At 32.5% G+C, this 20,150-nt stretch overlaps 4 protein-coding genes and 1 pseudogene across 4 annotated transcripts; 4 read left to right on the forward strand and 1 right to left on the reverse strand.

Annotated features, from left to right (window-relative positions):
- Window positions 1-1,579: 1,579 nt before the first annotated feature.
- Window positions 1,580-2,187, forward strand: LOC123223365 (pectinesterase inhibitor 5-like). The gene is made up of 2 exons (XM_044646523.1): window positions 1,580-1,646; window positions 1,931-2,187. The coding sequence occupies exons 1-2, from the start codon at window positions 1,580-1,582 to the stop codon at window positions 2,185-2,187; spliced, it is 324 nt and encodes a 107-aa protein (XP_044502458.1).
- Window positions 2,188-3,396: 1,209 nt separating this feature from the next.
- LOC123223367 (pectinesterase inhibitor 5-like) lies at window positions 3,397-3,927 on the forward strand. The gene has a single exon (XM_044646524.1). The coding sequence runs from the start codon at window positions 3,397-3,399 to the stop codon at window positions 3,925-3,927; it is 531 nt and encodes a 176-aa protein (XP_044502459.1).
- A 2,832-nt stretch (window positions 3,928-6,759) lies between these two features.
- LOC123222592 (galactinol synthase 1-like) lies at window positions 6,760-8,646 on the reverse strand. The gene is made up of 4 exons (XM_044645442.1): window positions 8,014-8,646; window positions 7,490-7,810; window positions 7,268-7,402; window positions 6,760-7,183 (listed from the first exon to the last, which is right to left on the reverse strand). The coding sequence occupies exons 1-4, from the start codon at window positions 8,344-8,346 to the stop codon at window positions 6,950-6,952; spliced, it is 1,023 nt and encodes a 340-aa protein (XP_044501377.1). The 5' UTR covers window positions 8,347-8,646; the 3' UTR covers window positions 6,760-6,949.
- Window positions 8,647-14,549: 5,903 nt separating this feature from the next.
- On the forward strand, window positions 14,550-15,850 carry LOC123222593 (MYB-like transcription factor EOBI). Its single transcript, XM_044645443.1, has 3 exons — window positions 14,550-14,836; window positions 14,917-15,046; window positions 15,141-15,850. The coding sequence occupies exons 1-3, from the start codon at window positions 14,671-14,673 to the stop codon at window positions 15,712-15,714; spliced, it is 870 nt and encodes a 289-aa protein (XP_044501378.1). The 5' UTR covers window positions 14,550-14,670; the 3' UTR covers window positions 15,715-15,850.
- A 2,516-nt stretch (window positions 15,851-18,366) lies between these two features.
- On the forward strand, window positions 18,367-20,032 carry LOC123224323 (annotated as a pseudogene).
- The last annotated feature ends 118 nt before the right edge of the window (window positions 20,033-20,150 follow it).

The raw sequence follows: 20,150 nt of genomic DNA on the forward strand, positions 1-20,150 counted from the left end.
AACTCAGGTTAAACTTTTTTGTTAGAAATAGAGAAAAAATCGTTATTTTATTAATAATATTAAAAAAAATAAAGTTTATTACATTTTTTCTCTTAAGTTTTAAAAATTAACATTTCACCCTTCCTAAAATTTTTTAACTTTAAAAAGTCACATTTCTCCCTCAAAACCTTATAATTTTTTCTTTCCGACCATTATATTTGACGATTTGGAAAGGACAACGACAAAGTTTCTTTGTCGGCGAAAAGATTCCAGATCTCTTCGTCGATGAAGAGCATCTCCATCAAAGAGATTCTAAATCTCTTTGTTTTTGTTGTCAGATCTCTTCATCTCAAACGAAGAGATCTATTTCAGATTTCTTCTCATACGTCGGCCAACGGTTTAGGGTAGAGAGGGGATATTGTCAGTGCCGGAGATGGTGACCGAAGAGGTGAAGAAAAAATTTGGAGGGGAAATGTGACTTTTCAAAGTTAGAAAACTTTAGGTAGAGATGAAGTTGTTAGTTTTTAAATCTTAGTAGAGAAAATATAATAAATTTTATATTTTTTTAATATTATTAATAAAATAACGATTTTATCTTTGTCTCTAACAAAAAATTTCAATAGCAATTATATCATAAATGGAACTTTGAGTTTTTCAAACTTCATAAATGTGACTTGGGGAATACATCTAAACATGGGTGGGATATAGTCCGTTGGCCTAATATCAAATACTGGAACCGAAATCTTGAACCTTGGAAAAGCCTCTACAGTTCGCCTCACAAAACAAACATCAGCAACTCTAGCTAAAACCACATGCATAGATCGTGCCGATATCAAAGATTGATCTTTTCTCTAGGTATCAGCCAGAAGTTGCCATATTTTAGGTCAATTCTACTTCCTCTACCCAATATAAAATGTATTGTATCTAAAGAAAAGGAAGTGTAACAAAACCCTCTTCTATTGGAAACACATTTATAGAATTCGAATGCCTGTAGAGGATTTCCAGGGCTAAACCTGAATCTTTTTAACACTTCATCAATCAAATCATTAGAGAAAAGAAACCCCACTTAATTCAACGAAAGTTGGAGTTTTAAAGAAGAGGTAGAGCTTGCGATTATTCCAAATAAAATTTCAACGTCGGCCTGCGGAAGAGAGTTCTCAGAGCAGAAAAATGCACTAAACACTAATGAATTTGCATCATCATATAGAAATGATATTGTAGGAGCGCACCTTACCGTTCGTGACAGGAAAGATGTGATGGCCATAAAAATCGTCTCTCATTGTATTTTCACAAATTGAGAACGACCATTTCCCAGTGTAATTATGCTAAAATAACACCCCGCAAACTTGTTAAGTAACTTTTCAAGCTGATTTATAAAAAAAAATAAATTTTAAAATTTCAAATCAGTTGCTGTGGAAATTCACTGCTAACGACCTTTCATTGCTCTGATCAATTGGATTCTAGCTGGAATCACAAGAGTGATGAGAAACGGTAACAAGGCAAAACTGGAATATGGAAACAAATCCTCCAACGATCAAGAAGAATATAGAAAATTTTGCTGATATGGTTGCAGCTGTAGGTGGAAATAAATCCGTGAAAAATGGAAACAAATCCTCCAAATAATGCAATACTGGATGTAAATCCAGATACTGTCGAAGCTGAAGATGGTAATCAATAGGCCATAAATTGAAGTCCAGCTTTGCATCTTTAATCAAATCTTGATTACATATATTCGCCTAGTTAATTATCATACGTTCACAGACATGGTAACATGAATGACTTCATACAAGTTTTTATCTGTGTTTGTTCTCTCTCTCTCTCTCTCTCTCTCTCTTCATCTTCTTAAATCCTTGCACCGGGCTTAATGTAGTAGTTACCAACATTTGCCAGCAAACTAGAGACCCTAACTTTTGCATGGATACATTTAAGTCAGATTTACGCACTGATGCAGTTAGGGACGCCCACGCTCTTGCTTTGCTAGCTCTTTCGATTACCCATCTTAACATTCAAGAAACTATGGATACTTTTCCAGATATTCGTCAAAAATTTAAAGATCAGGTTAGTCAGGATAAGCTAGATGTTTGCAAAAGTAATTATAATCGAGCATACGAAGGGTTTAGAGAGGCTTACCTCCATGTTGCGAAAAAGGCTTACTGGGATGCCATGAACACTGTTGCTAATGCAACAAATCATGCTATTGAGTGTTAAAATGTTTATCGGAGTAGCAATCCAATTGCAGAATCACCCTTTGCTGCCACTAATCACAAAGTGGTTAGTTTATCAGGACCAATTCATAGCATTATTTCCAAGCTGCTTAGGAATTAAATATGGGCTACAGCTTCTAAAGCTTTTATTTTTTAAGCTACATTGTTCTATTTATAATTGCAGAATTGATATCTATGTTTAATCAAGAAAATCTCAAATACTATAATGTTATGATGTCAATTATACCTCAAACTATTGAATTTATGTATTTTTTTTAATTTCATTTAGCTTATACGTTTTATTGGGATTTTTGGTCTTGAAAAGTTTAAATTTGGTTATTTAATATTTTTTTGATCAATTGAATCGTTGATAAATATTTTCAAAAGTGATTATCTTATAATTCACCATGATGGCTAAGTTTTGATGGCTGTGATGGCTACATATGGGTGCCTGTGATGGCTGAGTTTTGATTTGATATTCCTCCATGAGCACTGATGCATAAGATAAATTTATAGAAGCCGACATATGTACTTCACAGTTCTCTTTGTTTATCTATGACAAGTGTATGCTGTCTTAGGTCTTTTGTTGGTACATGATCGTTCCTTTAATTAACGAACGAAATTACTACCCAGTTTTTTATGATGTATGTATAGGGTGATGTTCTTATATCCCTGATTATGGACTCTAGAAAATCTGATGCATATTAATGTATTTCTCACTAGAAAATTAGCACAGTTTATGAAATTCCGGCTTAACCGTCTCATGAAGGCAAATAGCTTCCTCCTTTTCCTCCGAATGAGATTAAAAAAAAGGGAGAAACGAAGCATTTGGACAGGAGGTCCAAAAATGGCAATTTTCTGCATCAAGTTTTGAAGGGCTTTCTTCTTGTTTGCCAATTCCATAAGAACCTTGATCCTCCGTCAAGAAATGGTAACATGGTAAAATTGGAAAAATGGAAATAACTCCTCCAACAATCAAGAAGAAGAATGAAGTAAATTTTGCTGATACGGTTGCAGCTGATATGATTGCAGCAAAAAAGGCAATCAATCAGTGAAAAAATGGAAACAAATCCTCTAAATAGCTAAATAAGGCAAGAGTAGAAGTAAATCCTGATATTGTCGCAGCTGTCAAATCCATCTTTTTTCCTTTTATCAAATCGTTATATATATATATATGTATATCTGCCTAGTTAACTATCACAGGTTCACAGAAATGGGTACATACAAGTTTTTGATTGTGTTAGTTCTCTCTCTCATTGTCTTCTTCAATCCTTGCATTGGGCTTAATGAAGTAGTTACCAACATTTGCCAGAAAACAAGAGACCCTCAATTTTGCTTGGATACATTTAAATCAGATCCACGCAGTAATGCAGTTCGTGACGCCCATGATCTTGCTATGCTAGCTCTTTCCATTACCGATCTTAAGATTCAAGACAATATGAATACTTTTCCAGAGATTCGTAAAAAAATAAAAGATCAAGTTAGTCTGCATAGGCTAAATGTTTGCCAATATGATTATCGTCGTGCATTCAAAGGGTTTAGAGAGGCTTACTTCCAAGCTGAGAAAAGTGCTTACTGGGATGCCATGAACACTGTTGCTAATGCAACAAATTATGTTATTGAATGTCAAAATGTTTATCGTATTGGCAAACCAATTGCTGAATCACCCTTTGCTGCTACTAATCTTGAAGTGGTTACTTTATCAGGACTGATTTACAGCATTATTTCCATGGCTGCTGCATAGGAATTAAATATGGGCTACAGCTTTTAATGCTGTTATATTTTATGTTACTCTGTTCTCTTTGTAAGTGCAGAATTGATATCTATGCTTATGAAAATCTTGACCCGAGTTTATCCTATTGAATTTATGTCAACGATTCAATTATATTAAGGTCTTCAATAAAATCCATATTTTCCGGAAAAGAAGGCAATCATATCCTGGAAAAGAAATGTTGAATGAAAATTCACCTCCAAGCCAACCTTCCGTGAAAGCGGTAAAATAAAATTGGGATATTGAAATTTTTAGCACTATTTTATTCCGTGTATACAAAAATACCACATATTCTAAAGCTTTCAAAAATATACCACAACAGTAATCACCTTTCCTAAAATACCTCTCTTCAATCTTTCATGCACAAATTTTCTCTCTTCTTCTCTGCAATTTTTTTTTCTCTTCTTCCTCTTCTTTCAAAGTGATAAAGGAATCACTCTCTCTTCTTCCTCATCTTCATAAACAAAAACAGAAAGGAAAAAACTGAATTCTTTAGATTAAAAATTCTTCAAAGTAAAGATATAAAAAAAAAGAACAATCCATAAAAATTCAACTATATCCACTTTATATCTTGAAAAAAATGACGATCAAAGAAGACCATTTAATAGGATTTAACTGAAAAAAAAAATTAACATTTAAGGATTTAAACTAAAAAAAAAAATTTTGTTTAACTGAAAAAAAAAATGTAAAAAAAAAAACTTAAAACTGGGAACAGTGACGCCAACCCTCATTGCCCTTTTATATATATATATATATATATATATATATATATATATATATATATTGTATTATAATATAATACTGTAACCTTTTTATTGACATGAGTCCCATCTCTTTATAAAATATACAAAACAAAGATTGATATGCGTACCCTTTTATTAATATATTATAATATTATATATAATAATATAATATATTATATTATTATATTATAATATATATTATATTATAAGATATATTATATTATAATATATAAAATATATTATATATATAATATTAATATTATATATTATAATATTAAAAGTAAAAAAAAAAAAAAAAGGTAATAAGGGTTGGCGTATATTTTTTTAAAGGGTTGGCGTCCTGCCAACCCTTATTGAAGGGTTGGCAGGACGCCACTCTTTTTAAATTTTTTTTTAATAATATAATAATATATTATATTATAATATAATAATATATATAATATATTATATTATAATATATTATAATATTATATATTATAATTTATATAATTAAATTATAATATATATAAAATATATATTTTATATTATATATATATATATATATATATATATATATATTACCAAGGGTTGGCGGCTCCGCCAACCCTGGGTTATTATATATATTATATATATAATTATATATTATAATATATATTAATATATTAATATATATTAATACATATTATAATATATTTATATATATATTATAATATATATTATATATTATAATAATATAAAAAAAAGAAGGTTGGTGTTGATCCTGTTTTTTTTAATTAATTTTTTTTATTCTCAATGCCAACCCTCTTTTTTTTAATTAAATTTTTTTTTGAAGGCAACTTTTTTTTTAAATAAATTTTTTTTTTAAAATATGAATACCTATCCTTTTTAATTTTTTAAATGAAATTTTAATTTAATTCAAATTTAAATTAATTTGATTTGATTGGATTAATTTAAAATTTGATTCAAATTTAAATTAATGTAATAAAAAACAAAAGAAAATGATACTGAAAATTATATATTTTTAAAAGAGTATCATTTTCTTATGGAAGAGTTACTTAAAAATTTAAAATTTAATTAAAAAAATTAATAAGGGTGGGCGTTCATATTTTTTAAACAAAAAAAATAAAAAGGGTTGCCTTCTAAACAAAAAAAAAAAATTAATTAAAAATTGGTGCCAACCAACCCTCTTTTTTTATATTATTATAATATATAATATATATTATAATATATATAATATATTATAATATATTATAAAATATTATAATTTAATTATATAATTATAATATATTATATATTATATTAATATATTATTATATTATAATATATAATATATTATATAAATATAATAATATTATAATATTAATATATTATATTATATTATATTATATTATATAATATTATGTATAAAAAATATATTATATATACATATAAGGGTTGGCGTCACCAACCCTTATATGTATATATCTTTAGGGGTTGGCGTTAACGCCAACCCCTGAAAACCCAGCAGCAGCAGTTTTCACTTTTTTTTTTCAGTTAAAGTAAAATTTTTTTTTATTTTTAATTCTTAAATTTCATTTTTTTTTCCAATTAAATGTTGCTACATGGCTTTTCCGATCATCATTTCCTCTAAGGTATATATAGTGGATGTGGTTGAATTTTTTTGTGAGTTACTCTTTTTTTTTAAATCCTTATTTTGAAAAAATTTTAATTTGAAGAATTCAGTATTTTTTTTTCTGCTTTTGTTTTTTAAGATGAGAAAGAAGAGAGAGTGATTCCTTTATCACTTTAGAAGAAGAGGAATAAGAGAAAAAAAAATTGCAGAGAAGAAGAGAGAGAATTTGTGCATAAAAGATTGAAAATGGATATTTTGGAGAAGGTGATTACTGTTATAGTATATTTGTGAAAGCTTTATAATAGGTGACATTTTTATATACACGAAATAAAATAGTGTTAAAAATTTCAATTTCCCAATAAAATAATGGATAATGCAGCAGTTTGGTCTTCTAGACATGAACAATGTGACTAGTTTAAAAAGCCAAAGATTAGCAGATTATGTCGGTCAGTTAATGGTAATCCGTCGAGATTAAAATCCATACCACGTGTATTCATTTCAACCGTTGGATAAAAGATTACATTTAAGCACAATGCATAATACATATTATCAACAATAATACTAAGCTGTAGGGCACCAACAGAAGACAGAAGCTAAAGCTTATAACAGTATTCTAAATTCTAAAACTAGTTGCGAAAAAAGAGCGACGGCAGATCAAGTCTTAAGCAGCGGATGGGGCGGTCACAAACTGAACCGCGCCAGCATTTGAGAGAGCATCGATGAATGGTTGTAAGTTGACTGGTTCTGTCTCCCCATCAACAACCGCCATTGAATTTGGCTTCCTGTAATCCAGTGTTTCATCATTGTAAATGTCCCACCATTTCTGCACCAGCATTTTAATATCCTCTCTCTGCATATTCTCTTCCTTTCCTGTGTACCTCCATGGCTTTGATCCCTGTTGATTGATTATAATATTCCCACAATTTAAGTACCCAACGGATTAAAAAACCGTCAAATTTAACAATGAATCACTACTCACCGCAGCACAGTAGTGAAGAACTTTCACTTTGTCGAGCTCCACATTCTCTGGGTGACGCCACAACATGGCAAGAACAAGATTGTAAACCAAAGGAATTGGCTTGTAGATGTTCTTGAAAAACATGTTCAAAAGGTCCTGCATAAATTTTTTTTTTTTTAAACAATGTTAAAACCCACAACTTTGAATTTGATTTGATTCTAATAGATCCACCAAAGTAAATACCTGCTCTGCAAAAGGGGTAGGAGTAGTAACTCTGAGAGTTTTCAAGAGATCATCATAGGTAGAAAGGCTGGGCTCAAAAACGAACATGCCAGCATTGAAGTAGAGGGCCGGAAGTTGACCCATTTCAGCTGGCCAATTGACCTCGTCAGGGCACTGTTGGCAATACCCGATCTTGTACTGGGGCGTATGGCTCCAAGTTTTTTCACAGAAGCAGTCCATCACAGCGTAGAAATGCCCATCAGAGAGATCAAATAGGTGATCAATATTGTCATAGACCTGGATGTCCTCGTCCAAGTATATCATCTTATTATACTCCACAAACTGCATGTAGTGCAGTCGGTTCAGTATTATTTAGGCAAAATCCAGTCCGTATAAATAAACAATAGTTTATTAGACCCTTCTGGAAACATGGAGATTAACTGAGTCAAAAAGTGACTATTAAAAAGGCCACATGATGCAATGGTGGCAATACGAGAACGAAAATGTAACGCATAAGCCAAGCAAAACAAAAACAAACAAGGTACCTCCCAGATGCGGAGTTTTGAGTAGTTGATAACGTAATAGGCCATGGCAAATTGTGTATGGTTCTCAGGTGGATAAACAGGTTCGATCTCCCTTACAATACAGCCCTGAGATTCCAAAATCTTACGATGTTCCTCCGGCACATCGGGCAAAACCGCCACCACCAATGGGTATGCAGCTTTAACCTTCCTTAAACCTTTCGCCAACCCAACAACGCCTTTTACATAGTCTCCATTACCAGCCAAGAAGGTAACGTATGCTCTGCTAGGCAAGTTCGCAGGTTCTGTAACATACCCGCTTGACTTCACCGAAGCTTGAACAAGTTCAGGGGCCATATTTCAAGAGCTTACAAGAGACGAAGACAAAGAGCGAGAAGCCAGGGGTTCTAGAACAACTTGTGGGGACTTTTGATTACGAGCTGTAATACAATAGTTACGGTGTTGGGTTGTTTAAATAGGCATCAAGTAGAAATAAACGGGTAGAGACTTGCCATACTTTCCCTTGGAATAGTCAGAACAGCCCTACACGTTTCCGTTAATTATGATCCAACGGTGGTAATGAGAATCGATGGAAGGTTCCCGAATTGGGCCTACAAAATCAACCACAGTAGAAGAGACTAGAGGGGGGGTACAAAGTGTGCGACCAGAAGTACTTCACGTGTGGAGATTTGAAAGATACTATGAAATGTGTACTCGTTTGTGTTCTGAATAGACAAATCGGGCATGAAATTATGAGAGAGGGAAAAGCCCTTTGAAACTGATATCACAAATAAATCCATATGGGAATGTAATTAAAATTCTTGGTGAGTTTTTATGATTTGGTTAATCTTTTAGATAGCGTGTGATTCCTGAACTTCAATACTTGAATGAATGATTGTTAATGGACAAAATGAAGAAACGGCCAATGGTATGAAATGGGTGCGTCCAAATACAGAGAGACCATTCCAAATTCCAGCACACTGCTCTGCATATTCAAGTTTTCAACTTCAAAAAGGAGACCAACTGAGGTGTGTGATTCTAAATGGCTCCACTGCATTAGTTTTGTGGTTTAGATTCTCACGCACCTTCAACATCTGCTTTGGAAGATCGGCACCGTCACACTTTCACTATTGCGTGGCGCACCTCTGGTATCTTATTTTTCTTTTTCTACGAACAAAAAAGAAAAAATATATATATATTTAAGATCCAGTTTTGTATTTTTCTCATCTTTGTAATATAAAAAATAATCTTATTTATATCTATTTTTTATATATAAATATTTCATGTGATTAGATATTTTTTATTTTAAATTTTAAATTTTAAATTATATAATGACATACATTAAATATATATTTATTTATATATTTAAAATAAATATATATAGTTTTATCAATAATTTAAATATAGGCCAAAAGATTTATTCCCACCCAAGGTTTAGTGCATTTTCAAACTCTCACTCTTAAGATTTCAAAATTTTAAATATCTATCATTATGTTAAATTTTCATCATTCTGTTAAATTTTTTTATGATGGTTAAAGATAAAATCATCATTTAACAAATTTAAAAAAATTAAAATTTTATCTCATTTATTTCTTTTATTCTAAAAAATTAATAATTTTTTTCCACTTAAAATTGAAAAAGTTATATTTTCTTCCGTAGGGTTTGATTTTTTTCAAGTAACCACTTTTCGATGACTAATCTGAAAAGATAAATATTTTATTAAGTAACGAATTTACTTTTAATTATAACGAAAAAAATTTAATAAAAGAATGAATATCTAGAAATTTGAAATCTTGCAAGGGAGAATTTTAAATACATCAAACCTTGGGTGGGCAAAAGTCTTTTGGCCTTAAGTATGTTATGATACATTGTCTATGATTGATGGCAAGCAGAAAGAAACAATTATCGGGCAATTCTTCTGAAAATAACATTCCTGAATCTTTCAATCAATTTCTCGATAGAAGGTGTCTGGTTTAAGGAGAATAAAAACAAAATGTTTTGATTGTTAAGTGCGAAAAACATGGTGAAAGGCAAGCGTCTGGTTATGTGGAATTTTGGTGGTCCATTAACCATGGAGCTTACACGTACTTGTACCCATTTGCATGATTGGCATTGCAACCACAACCTGCACCATATTTGTTACTTGTATTTCTTTTCAAATTTTGTATCTACGATGTTAACATCACATCACTAAATATTTATTGGACATTCATTCCCAAACTACTTGGGCTTTTCAACCCAGAATGAAAATCCATACAGGCCCATTTTTGTAAAGGTCCATCAATCTTTTCTTTTCTGACTAAATAGTAAATATATAAAAGTGGAGGACTGGAGGCACTCTGAGCCTCTCATCTTATTTTTCGTAAGCTTCTCTGGAAATGACTAAAGCTTCTGATTTCTAATCTAGAATACTGTCAGCTTTTAGTTTTCCTGAATCACCGATCTCTTCCAGAACTTTAAGGTTTAGTTTGACCCTGACATTAGTTGAGATATAGCAGCAATTGCACTTGCAAATTATTCAAAAGAAGTTATGCGACTTTTCTGACTCAGTTTGGTATTTTGATAAGGTTTTTAAATGGCGTTTACTTAAAATTTATGACCGTAAGAAGAGTTTGAAATTTAGCATGAGAAATTCGTATTTGACCTTCACACTGGCTTGGAGTGGACCGACGAGGGCTTTGACTAGATTGTGCATAGAGTTGAAGATGGAATTTGATGATATAGAGAAAAATATTATAGGCATAATTTACAGGTTGTTTGTTTACTAAGAGAAATCTTTAACCATATTCTGTCCACTCCCATGTCTTTCTTTCCATCTTATAGGTGCTAATTACACGCTTCATTCATACACCTTCATGATGAATCGGCTTTTTCATTGCATTAGACAACTATGGCATTTTGTTAATAACAAATTTGGATTTGTCACATTCTCGCAATGGAATTTTTCTGGGAAAGAAGTGCGGAAGTTCTTGGGAATTACGTTTTCTGGGCATGCATTAATTGCCCTTTTTTTTGTTTATTTCACTCTTACGTGAATCAATATCTATTTGCAACTCAGAAGAGATTAATCGGGACTGGTATATTGGTATTCTATAATTCAACGTTAGTAAAGCTGTATAGTTGAATAATGGGAAAAGGAAAGAGGGTTCTTTTTCAATGTGGGCCTTGTTCAGAAATGTGCCACTGACTGTAGACCAGTGTAAAGAAATTCTTTTATTCCATTGTTGGGAACTTACACGTATATAATTAGCATATTAATATTACTAACAGCAGGTCCATTGTTCCCAGAATCCGTCGACCGCATCACTTGAGCTGCCATAGTCATCATTTTGATGCATCATCTGTGTTTCGTCAGAAGAATATTTGAATTGATCAGGATTCCCGTTGCCCAGATCCATAAACAAAATTTCGGTACATAACAATTCATTTATAATTGAGTTAAACTTTACTCAAAATATACACACAGTTACTCCAATACTTTTACCATATGAAAAACAATCACAAACTGAACAAGAGATGGGGGCACACTTTTGGAATTATATTTACAGGTTTGAAGTTTGACGGCAGGCGGCCAAGTATAATAGGACTGGATACAATGCATAATTAATTAAGGTGTCTTTGAAATAATGAGACGGGATTAGTAGATGTGGACTTCTTCGGAGGTGGTTTAATATGTCAAAATCGAACTGGACAGCTTAAAAGAACTTTAGTTTGATACAAGAAACAGCAATTTTGGACGTTTAAGCAAAGAGATTTTTTTACTGTTGAGATGGTTTCTCTTATCGTCTTCTTCTACGCCAATTTCCAATTTCACTATTTGGTTTGTCCCTGATTCCCATTAAAGTATTAGGCACCTATACTACTAGTCTTTTGATTAAATTTGGCTTTACAAACACTTGATTCATCTCCTCAACGTGGCTAATCTATATTCAATCGATCTACCACGCAACTCCATCACAATTATGTTCAGTTGTAAGTTGGAAGTGACAATCTGATAATGAAATTGAGGGTCATCTCACCACCATAGACATAAAACATACAGGTCAACAACGGAATTCTATTTTTCTTGTGAGGGAGGTAAACAACAAAATTTCTAACCCATCAAGGACATTATGGACTCCAAAGCTAGACTCAAGTACAGTACTTCTGACAAAACTTGAACGCCACATTTGTTTACTTTTAAAAGCTTTCATGTCTCCACTGAATCCAAAGAATGATTTGGTAAATGGTGGAACTGTTATGACAATTGTTTTCCGGGTATATGCTCGATCACTTCATTTGATTAGCGACTTATATCACATTTCTGTTACTGTGCAATGCAATACGGTGGATGACTTCAGTGTCCCTTCAACAATCCTTTAGCAAAATCTCTGAGCCAACCTCATGTTTGGACAAAAGAAAAAAGGCATTGAAATTAAATATTTCTGTTCATCAAAAAGTAGGGTGTTTTATCTTTTTAGCCTTTAATGGCTGCGGGTGTAGGCACAGCTCAGTGCACAGGTATATATTTAAGATATGAAGTGCAAATCGAGTGTCACTGTCATTGATTTGATTGTGTGATTGATCCTAGCATATTTTACCTCTTATGTTTAATGATTTGGTTCTTTTATGAAAGCGGATGGTATAGAGCTCTTTATTACTTTGCACTGTAATCAAAATCCCTTCTAGAATATTGCAGCTTGGTAAGAAAAAGGAACAAATACAAGATATACTTGGTAAAACAAATTTCTTGTGTGCTCGAAGATGCGGTCAACTAAGTATAGCAATCTTGTCCACGTTACCTCCATTATCTCCAATCAAAGATTCCCCAAGAAGCAAACATTAATAACAAATTTATTTATATATATATATATATGAATAGAAACAATACCTTCTGAGGTTCAGCTCTTCCATTCTTTCATACATTCTATGACGTGCTTTGATGTATATTTTCTATTCTTAACAGATCTGTACAGACATATTGAGAAGATCATACATGCTGATAAAAAGAGCAAGAGGCAGTAAAATTTGGTTAAAAATGGAGATTTATGAGCCCTATTTAGAAATGAGTTAGCAGTAATGGCATATAGAATATATGCAGGGAAGTATATGTGGCAGGTGAAAATTTCTTATCTATTATTGCAACCAGACGAGAAGTATGTGGAAAATTGGCACATTATGGCCTTAGTTACATGTACATGCTATATACTTTTTGTGCTTATCCATTAATCATTGATTTCAGGCTAGCTAAAGAAGAAAACGCAAATGTGATAATGATGCATAGAACTTAAGCCACCCAATTTGAGGAAATAAAAGAGTACCAACAGTTCACTTAACCACAAAGTAAATGGCTTCTTTGGATTTATTCCAGTCCTTGATTCCCAGGCACTCATCCAATAATATATCTAAGGAATCTTGGGTAAACAATACTTATATCTGGGTAATTTTATTATGTTCGCTGTTTGACTGGTTTGGAATAAGTTTTTTCTTCACAATCTGTATTAGGCTCTTTATTTTATCCAATATTATATCACTTTATAAGGACATTGTGGATAAATGAAATCAGTACAAGCAACTTTCTGCAGTCTAAAATTCTCTTTAATCAATTCATGACAGTCCAGTGGCCACACTAGAGAGCCAGGAATATTATTGGTAAGTATTCCTTCAAAAGGATAAAACATGTGTCAAACAGAGAATTTATTCTTTTCCTGCTGCCTTTCTTCCATCGAATCCCCATTCAGGGAGCCAGGAATTTAAACAATCTTTGTTCATGAGAATTCATTTGACTATAGATTACCCACGTTCTAAAGATTAAAGCCATTTTGCTTTATTAATTAATAACCTTGGATTATCTTGTGTGTGATTAGATGAACAAGTGAGGACATTTCCTGATTCTTCTGTCGTTGATAAGAGCACCAACCAACCTTGCATTCTGTATTAAATAATATTTCATAACGAAAATTCCAATAAATCGTCAGAAAATAAATTAAGATTTACTTGTATAATTTTTAAAGTTAAAAGAGAGAGGGGAAGGACTAGCGGCGGTGGTCGATCTTTGTCTTTTTAAGCACTCACATGGTGAAAAAAGAAAAATGAAAATCGAGTCGGTGTTAAAATTTAGAATAATAAAAGTCACATGGAAGAAATAGCGTTGTTGGAGGCGTAGTATGCGTGTACGACAGACATTGAAAAGTCAACGAGTCAAACTCCAAATAGAAAACTGGTGGCTATAATTTTATTATATAATGTTTTAAACGATTTTAAGTTGTTAAATTTAGAAAATCAAGGCAAAAATAATTATGTAACATTTAAAAATAAAAATAATATTATCATTAATTAATTAAGATTTTTTTTATGTTTAAAAGAAATAAATATTTTTAAAAAGAAATAAATCCTTTATTTATTTAAACTTAAAATAAAATAAATAAACAGTCACAAGTCCAGCAGTGATCAGTTGCATATTTAATTATGTTTGGCGCGTTCTATCTCACGTGTCATTTTTTCTTTATTAATATAATAGGCTATGCTCAGTTGGACCTATTATAAACAGTCTTCTCTTTTTAACTTCTCTATATAATCTCCCCTCTTATCAAATATTTGCCACCGGCTAATCCATATTTTCCACGTTCAGTCTTAAATCAAAATACCCATATTCTTCTTCTTTCTAAAACCCTGAATTGTATCCAAATTATATTAGAATTAATGGAAGCACACGTGACAGGCTTTGGTTCTTCGACTTATGTTCAGCAAAGTGAAGAGGAGAGGGATGTGAGAAAAGGGCCATGGACCGTTGAAGAAGACTCCTTGCTTACGAATTACGTCACCATTCATGGTGAAGGTCGTTGGAACACTGTGGCTCTCTGTGCAGGTCACTAATTGATTGAGTTTGATATTCTTTTTTATAAGCTTTTTCGGTTCCTTAAGACTAACGGAGATATATATGCGCAGGGCTGAAACGAACGGGAAAAAGCTGCAGACTAAGGTGGCTAAATTACTTGCGCCCGGATGTTCGAAGAGGAAACATCACTCTTCAAGAACAACTAAAGATTCTTGAACTCCACTCTCGCTTCGGAAATAGGTAGTTTATTAGTCAAAACTCCTGTATTTTTGTTCTGATTGAGTCTTTTTTCCAGCGAGAACTTTAATATTAATATTGGAGATTAAAATTGAAGGTGGTCAAAAATAGCAGAACACTTGCCGGGAAGAACAGACAATGAGATAAAAAACTACTGGAGAACAAGAGTTCAAAAGCAGGCAAAGCAGCTTAAATGTGACGTTAACAGTAAGCAATTCAGAGACGCCATGCGTTACGTTTGGATGCCCCGTTTACTTGAGCGTATCCAAGCGACTACCCATTCGTCAACGGGTCAACCCACTTCTAACATCGCCGACAGAACCACCCCCACCAACAACTACCCTTCAGAAATTACGGGTACTCATGCAGACAAATACACGAGTCAAGTTTATATTTCCACTGAATCGGGGCCCGAACCAAGTATCATGCCCGCGTCGTCCGGTGCTTCCTGGGACTCAGCGGATGCGTATGTTTCTCCTCCTGCCTCAGATGTCAATATGGACAATTCACAAAACTGGTCGGACTTTAACCCAGATAACATGTCTGGGTCATGGGTGTTGTCTAAACCCGGATTGGATATTCAGGGTTTTGAGACCCAGAGCAACATCGAGTGGTTAGGCGGCGATGAATCATTGGAGAGTTTGTGGAATGACGAGACTATGTGGTTATAGCAACAGCGGCTCTATGACTGGGATCAGAGATGATTTTATTCCTAGAGATATTACGAATAACACAGCATAAGTGACAATTTGGTGTACAGATAATTTTGTTAATAATATTAAGGAAGAAGGTTCGAATCTTATTTAATTTTATGTTTATTTAGATTCATTGTTTATTTTTTGATTAATGAAAATAATTAATCATTAAGTAATACTATACATAATCGCCTATGAAGAGATATTAATCAAATATTATTTTATTTTTAATTTAAAATTATTTAACCGAATGATAATATATATTTATTTATATATTTAAAATAAATATATATAATTAATTAATGATCATTTATACATTATTTTTAAATTGCAAAATAGTGCTCATCATATCATAAGGATCGTAGGATGACAATACAATGGAAAATACATTAATTTGACACAAGTTTTATTTGGGAATGTCATAATAATCTTCACATGGATACAATAATATTCTTGAGAGCAGTATAATTATATATATTTATATACTGAATATTATTTTATTCTTAATTCCAAATCATTTTATTATATAATGATATATATAAATGTGTACATATTTATGTACCAGAAATGAATATACATAGTTTTATTGTATTCTTTATACATCTAAGAAATAAAATCAAATAGGAATGATGTTTTTTGATATATTCCTGTTCCATTTGGAAATGTATATACACTTATATGTGTCATCACATGATTGGGTATTACTTTATCATTAATTCAAAGTTATTCAATTATATAATAACACATAAAATAATATATATATTTGTATATTAAAAATAAGTATACATAATTTTATTGAATGTTATCACTTGAATTGTGAGGTATTAAGATCTCAAGAATTATTAGAGACTTGGTGACAACATTTAAATTAAATAATTTACATATCAATAAAATTATACATATTCAATTTTAGATACCCAAATTAAATATTAGAAAATTTATCATTAATAATTAGATGGGTTTAAATTATATAGCATGAATAACATGATGGAAGTATTGGAGCAAAATTGACATTAAAATGGTGTCTCACAGCATATATTTTTAATAACTAAGATGTCATTCCTTGGTGTAGTTTCCACGACCAAAGCACTAACCGCCGCATCATTTGAAAATTAGTCTCTTGTTTTTAACAAGTCTAGTTAATAATAAGATTATGAGAATTTAGGGAGTCAAGTGGTCAACTCGTACACCACACATGGGCTTATTATTATATGAATTATACATACAGGTAGTCTTAAGATAAAAAAAGAAAGTCGAAAAAAAAAGAGTAATAATAATGAAGAAAGAGGGAAAATTCAGTTCATAGAGACAATGTAACTCATATGCAGACACAGACTATCTCAAAAGTCATAAAAAGAAGATCGTGTTGTTGGTACTTCAATCTTGTTGGATCTTTCTTGCTTCCAGGGAACGTAACTGTTAAAGAGTTTCGTTCATTTACCCATTGGTTAGTGGGAGACTTAGAGAGAGGGGGAAGGGAAGAGAGAAGTTCAATATATCAGCAGCCAGGGCTAAACTTGAAGGCTTTAGATAAATAGGCATGAGTAATAGCCCATATAAAAAAATAAAAGCCCCCTTTGTAGAAGAAGAGTCAATTCAAATGTTATAATTTGCCAGCAGCAATCCCACTTAGTGGATGGATGCGTAGATGAAGGTGGAGGACTTTGCTTGTATATAAATGCAGTCATTGCTTACGTTGGCATGATTTTTCTTCCGATAACTTTCTTGACAAGCTGAATCATTCTTCTACTTGAGTAAGCGCTCATAGAAAGGATTAATTTCAATATTAATAATGTTCAAAATTATTCAATCGCATAATAATATATTATCATTTGTGTCTAAATTTATGCTTGTATAAAAAGGTTAAGACCATATAGTTTTACTATGCCTCAAACAGTACGAGTACTATGAGAAGCGACTGCATGTTGTGCATTGGATAATTATAGACCGTACAAGGATGAGACCAATTTCTAGTTGCTAGCTCGTATGCTAATCCAACTCCACAAATTAATAAATTGCCTAATCTACTTCTTCACCACAAATTTACCATATTTGAAATTGGATTAGGGCTATCTCTTATCATCCCCACATGTTGAAGATTAATTTGAACACATTCTTATGTGAATCTCATGTGATAAAAATTTAATATTTGTACGATTTTAAATTTAATATTCATAGCACAAGTTTATATTTACACATGATTTATGCATAAATTCAAAGTTATGTTTATACACAAATTTAATGTTAATAGTATAAATTCAATATTGGATTATTAATTATTAACGTATATATTCAATATTAGGTTCATATATTTAAGATTTTAAAAATCGTCTTTGCATCTATAAATACTTTAATGACTTTATATTTAAAGTATGAAAAAAATTATAAATCTTCTTCACAAGCAATTCTATGCACAAAATCTCTCCCCTGTAAGGTTCCTCTCCTCTGTAACAAACCATGGGGAATGACTGAATTGAATCCTGTACACTTCACACGAGTACAGATTTGAGGCCAGGATAATTTACTTTCCTATAATGCCCCCCAATGTGATTTCACTGTACAATTCTCTGCGCATTTCAATTTGTTTAACAGTTCAGCTGTAGTTTCAGAATCCTGGAAATTGAAAGTTGTGTCTTTTCAGTGTGCGTGGATAGCACGGGAGAAGGTCATTGTAGTAAATACAACTCCTAATGTCAATATCATATCCTGGCCGCGCAATATCTTCGCATCAGGGGCCCATAAGCATATTCTCCACCTCAAGACATTCTCATTATGGCCTCAAAATCTTATTATTTCCATCTCATTCTCTTCCTCAATGTTTTGTGTAATTTTGGGTTGAAATCTTATTCTCAGGATGTTGATAGAGCCTCAAACTATGATTAATGGATCTCCTGGAACGTCCAAAATAGTCGAAGAAAGGCTCGCATGCAAGCTGAGTCCATCACTCAAAACACCAGGGAGTGGTGGCAGAGTGTTTGATGACAAACTGAGCAAGGCTGAGATGAACAAAGAAAATTAAGTGTTTGTCAAAACGAGACTGGGGATTTCAGAGCCAGCAAAGAAGCTATTAAAAGCATCCCGCCCAACAACATCCGGAGAGTTATATTGGCGATCAAACCAGGTGTTTGCAGGTACACCCAATAACATTTTAGATAATAATGGCCAACTAAACTATTATGCCTTCATCTTTTGCCCTTTGTTATAACACACTTATATCAATGTTAATTTCGCAGGGAAAAGATTATCATCCCAAGAACTTTGCCCTTTGTCACATTATTAGGGGATTCCGCTACCATTACTTACTGCTTCGGTTAATGGAAACGATGGGAAGCCATTGAAGACATTTCAGAGCACAACCGTATCTGTAGATGCAAATTATTTTGTGGCCATTAACATGGTGTTTGAGGTAATTAATTGAACTTACAACAATTTATATTATCAATCTGAAGACAACTTGTTAGCAGTCAAATTTTCTTTCGCCTAGTTACCCTCAATTCTATGCATCAATAAATTTTAGTTAGCAGACCTAGCAATAATGAGTATGACAAAGCATATGATCTTGCTTAATTCTAAATTCTGAATATACTGTTTGTTGCAGATTACAGCCCCACATGTGATTGAATCCATTGGAGAACGAGCAGTTGCACTTCGTATCTCAGGGACGAAGGCTGCATTTTACAATTGTAGTTTTTATGGTTATGACCGCAATTCGCAAAGGTCTCCACTATTTCAATAATTGCTTTATCCAAGGTTCCGTTAACTTCATTTTTGGTTAGGACAGATCTCTGTATGAGGGAGTGAAACCCCTCATAGATCAAAACATAAATAGAGGCCCGTAATAGAAAAAAGTGAGTTAGAATTGAAACACAATATGAATATTGTGCGGAACTGCTTTTTAAATTCTGTAGCTAAGAAGTTGGCCTCTCTGACGGCTCAAGAGCGTTCCAGCTCATCCCTGGAAAAGTGGGTTTTCGATCAACCTTAGTGTGAAACAGGAAGTGGCATGGTTTATGAAACTAAATCGAATTTAGTAATTATAATGGTAAGCTTTTTGAATGCAGTGGTGTTTTCTACAGGAAGTACTAGTGCCCAGCCCTGGTCTGGACCTGGGACCAACTCGACTGGAGGAGTTCCTTGGGGTCGAATTTGACAGATGAAGAGGTCCAACCTTTCATAGGAACTTACTATGTTCATGGAGACACTCGGCTCCTCGATTCAGTTTTTACTATGAAAAAAATACTATCATGTTATTTATGATTAATGAATAAGAATTTTGAGCATTCTGAGCGATCAAGTGCAAAGAATATTAAATATAGGTTTCTGCAGCCTGGAAAGGGTGAGATAGATCACCATAAAAACAATTACAGTTTAATTCCCAATTAACAAATTTGTTAAAATAACTGTAAAGTTTA

Source organism: Mangifera indica, chromosome 8 (assembly GCF_011075055.1).
Source record: "Mangifera indica cultivar Alphonso chromosome 8, CATAS_Mindica_2.1, whole genome shotgun sequence".
NCBI classification, from domain to species: Eukaryota; Viridiplantae; Streptophyta; class Magnoliopsida; order Sapindales; family Anacardiaceae; genus Mangifera; species Mangifera indica.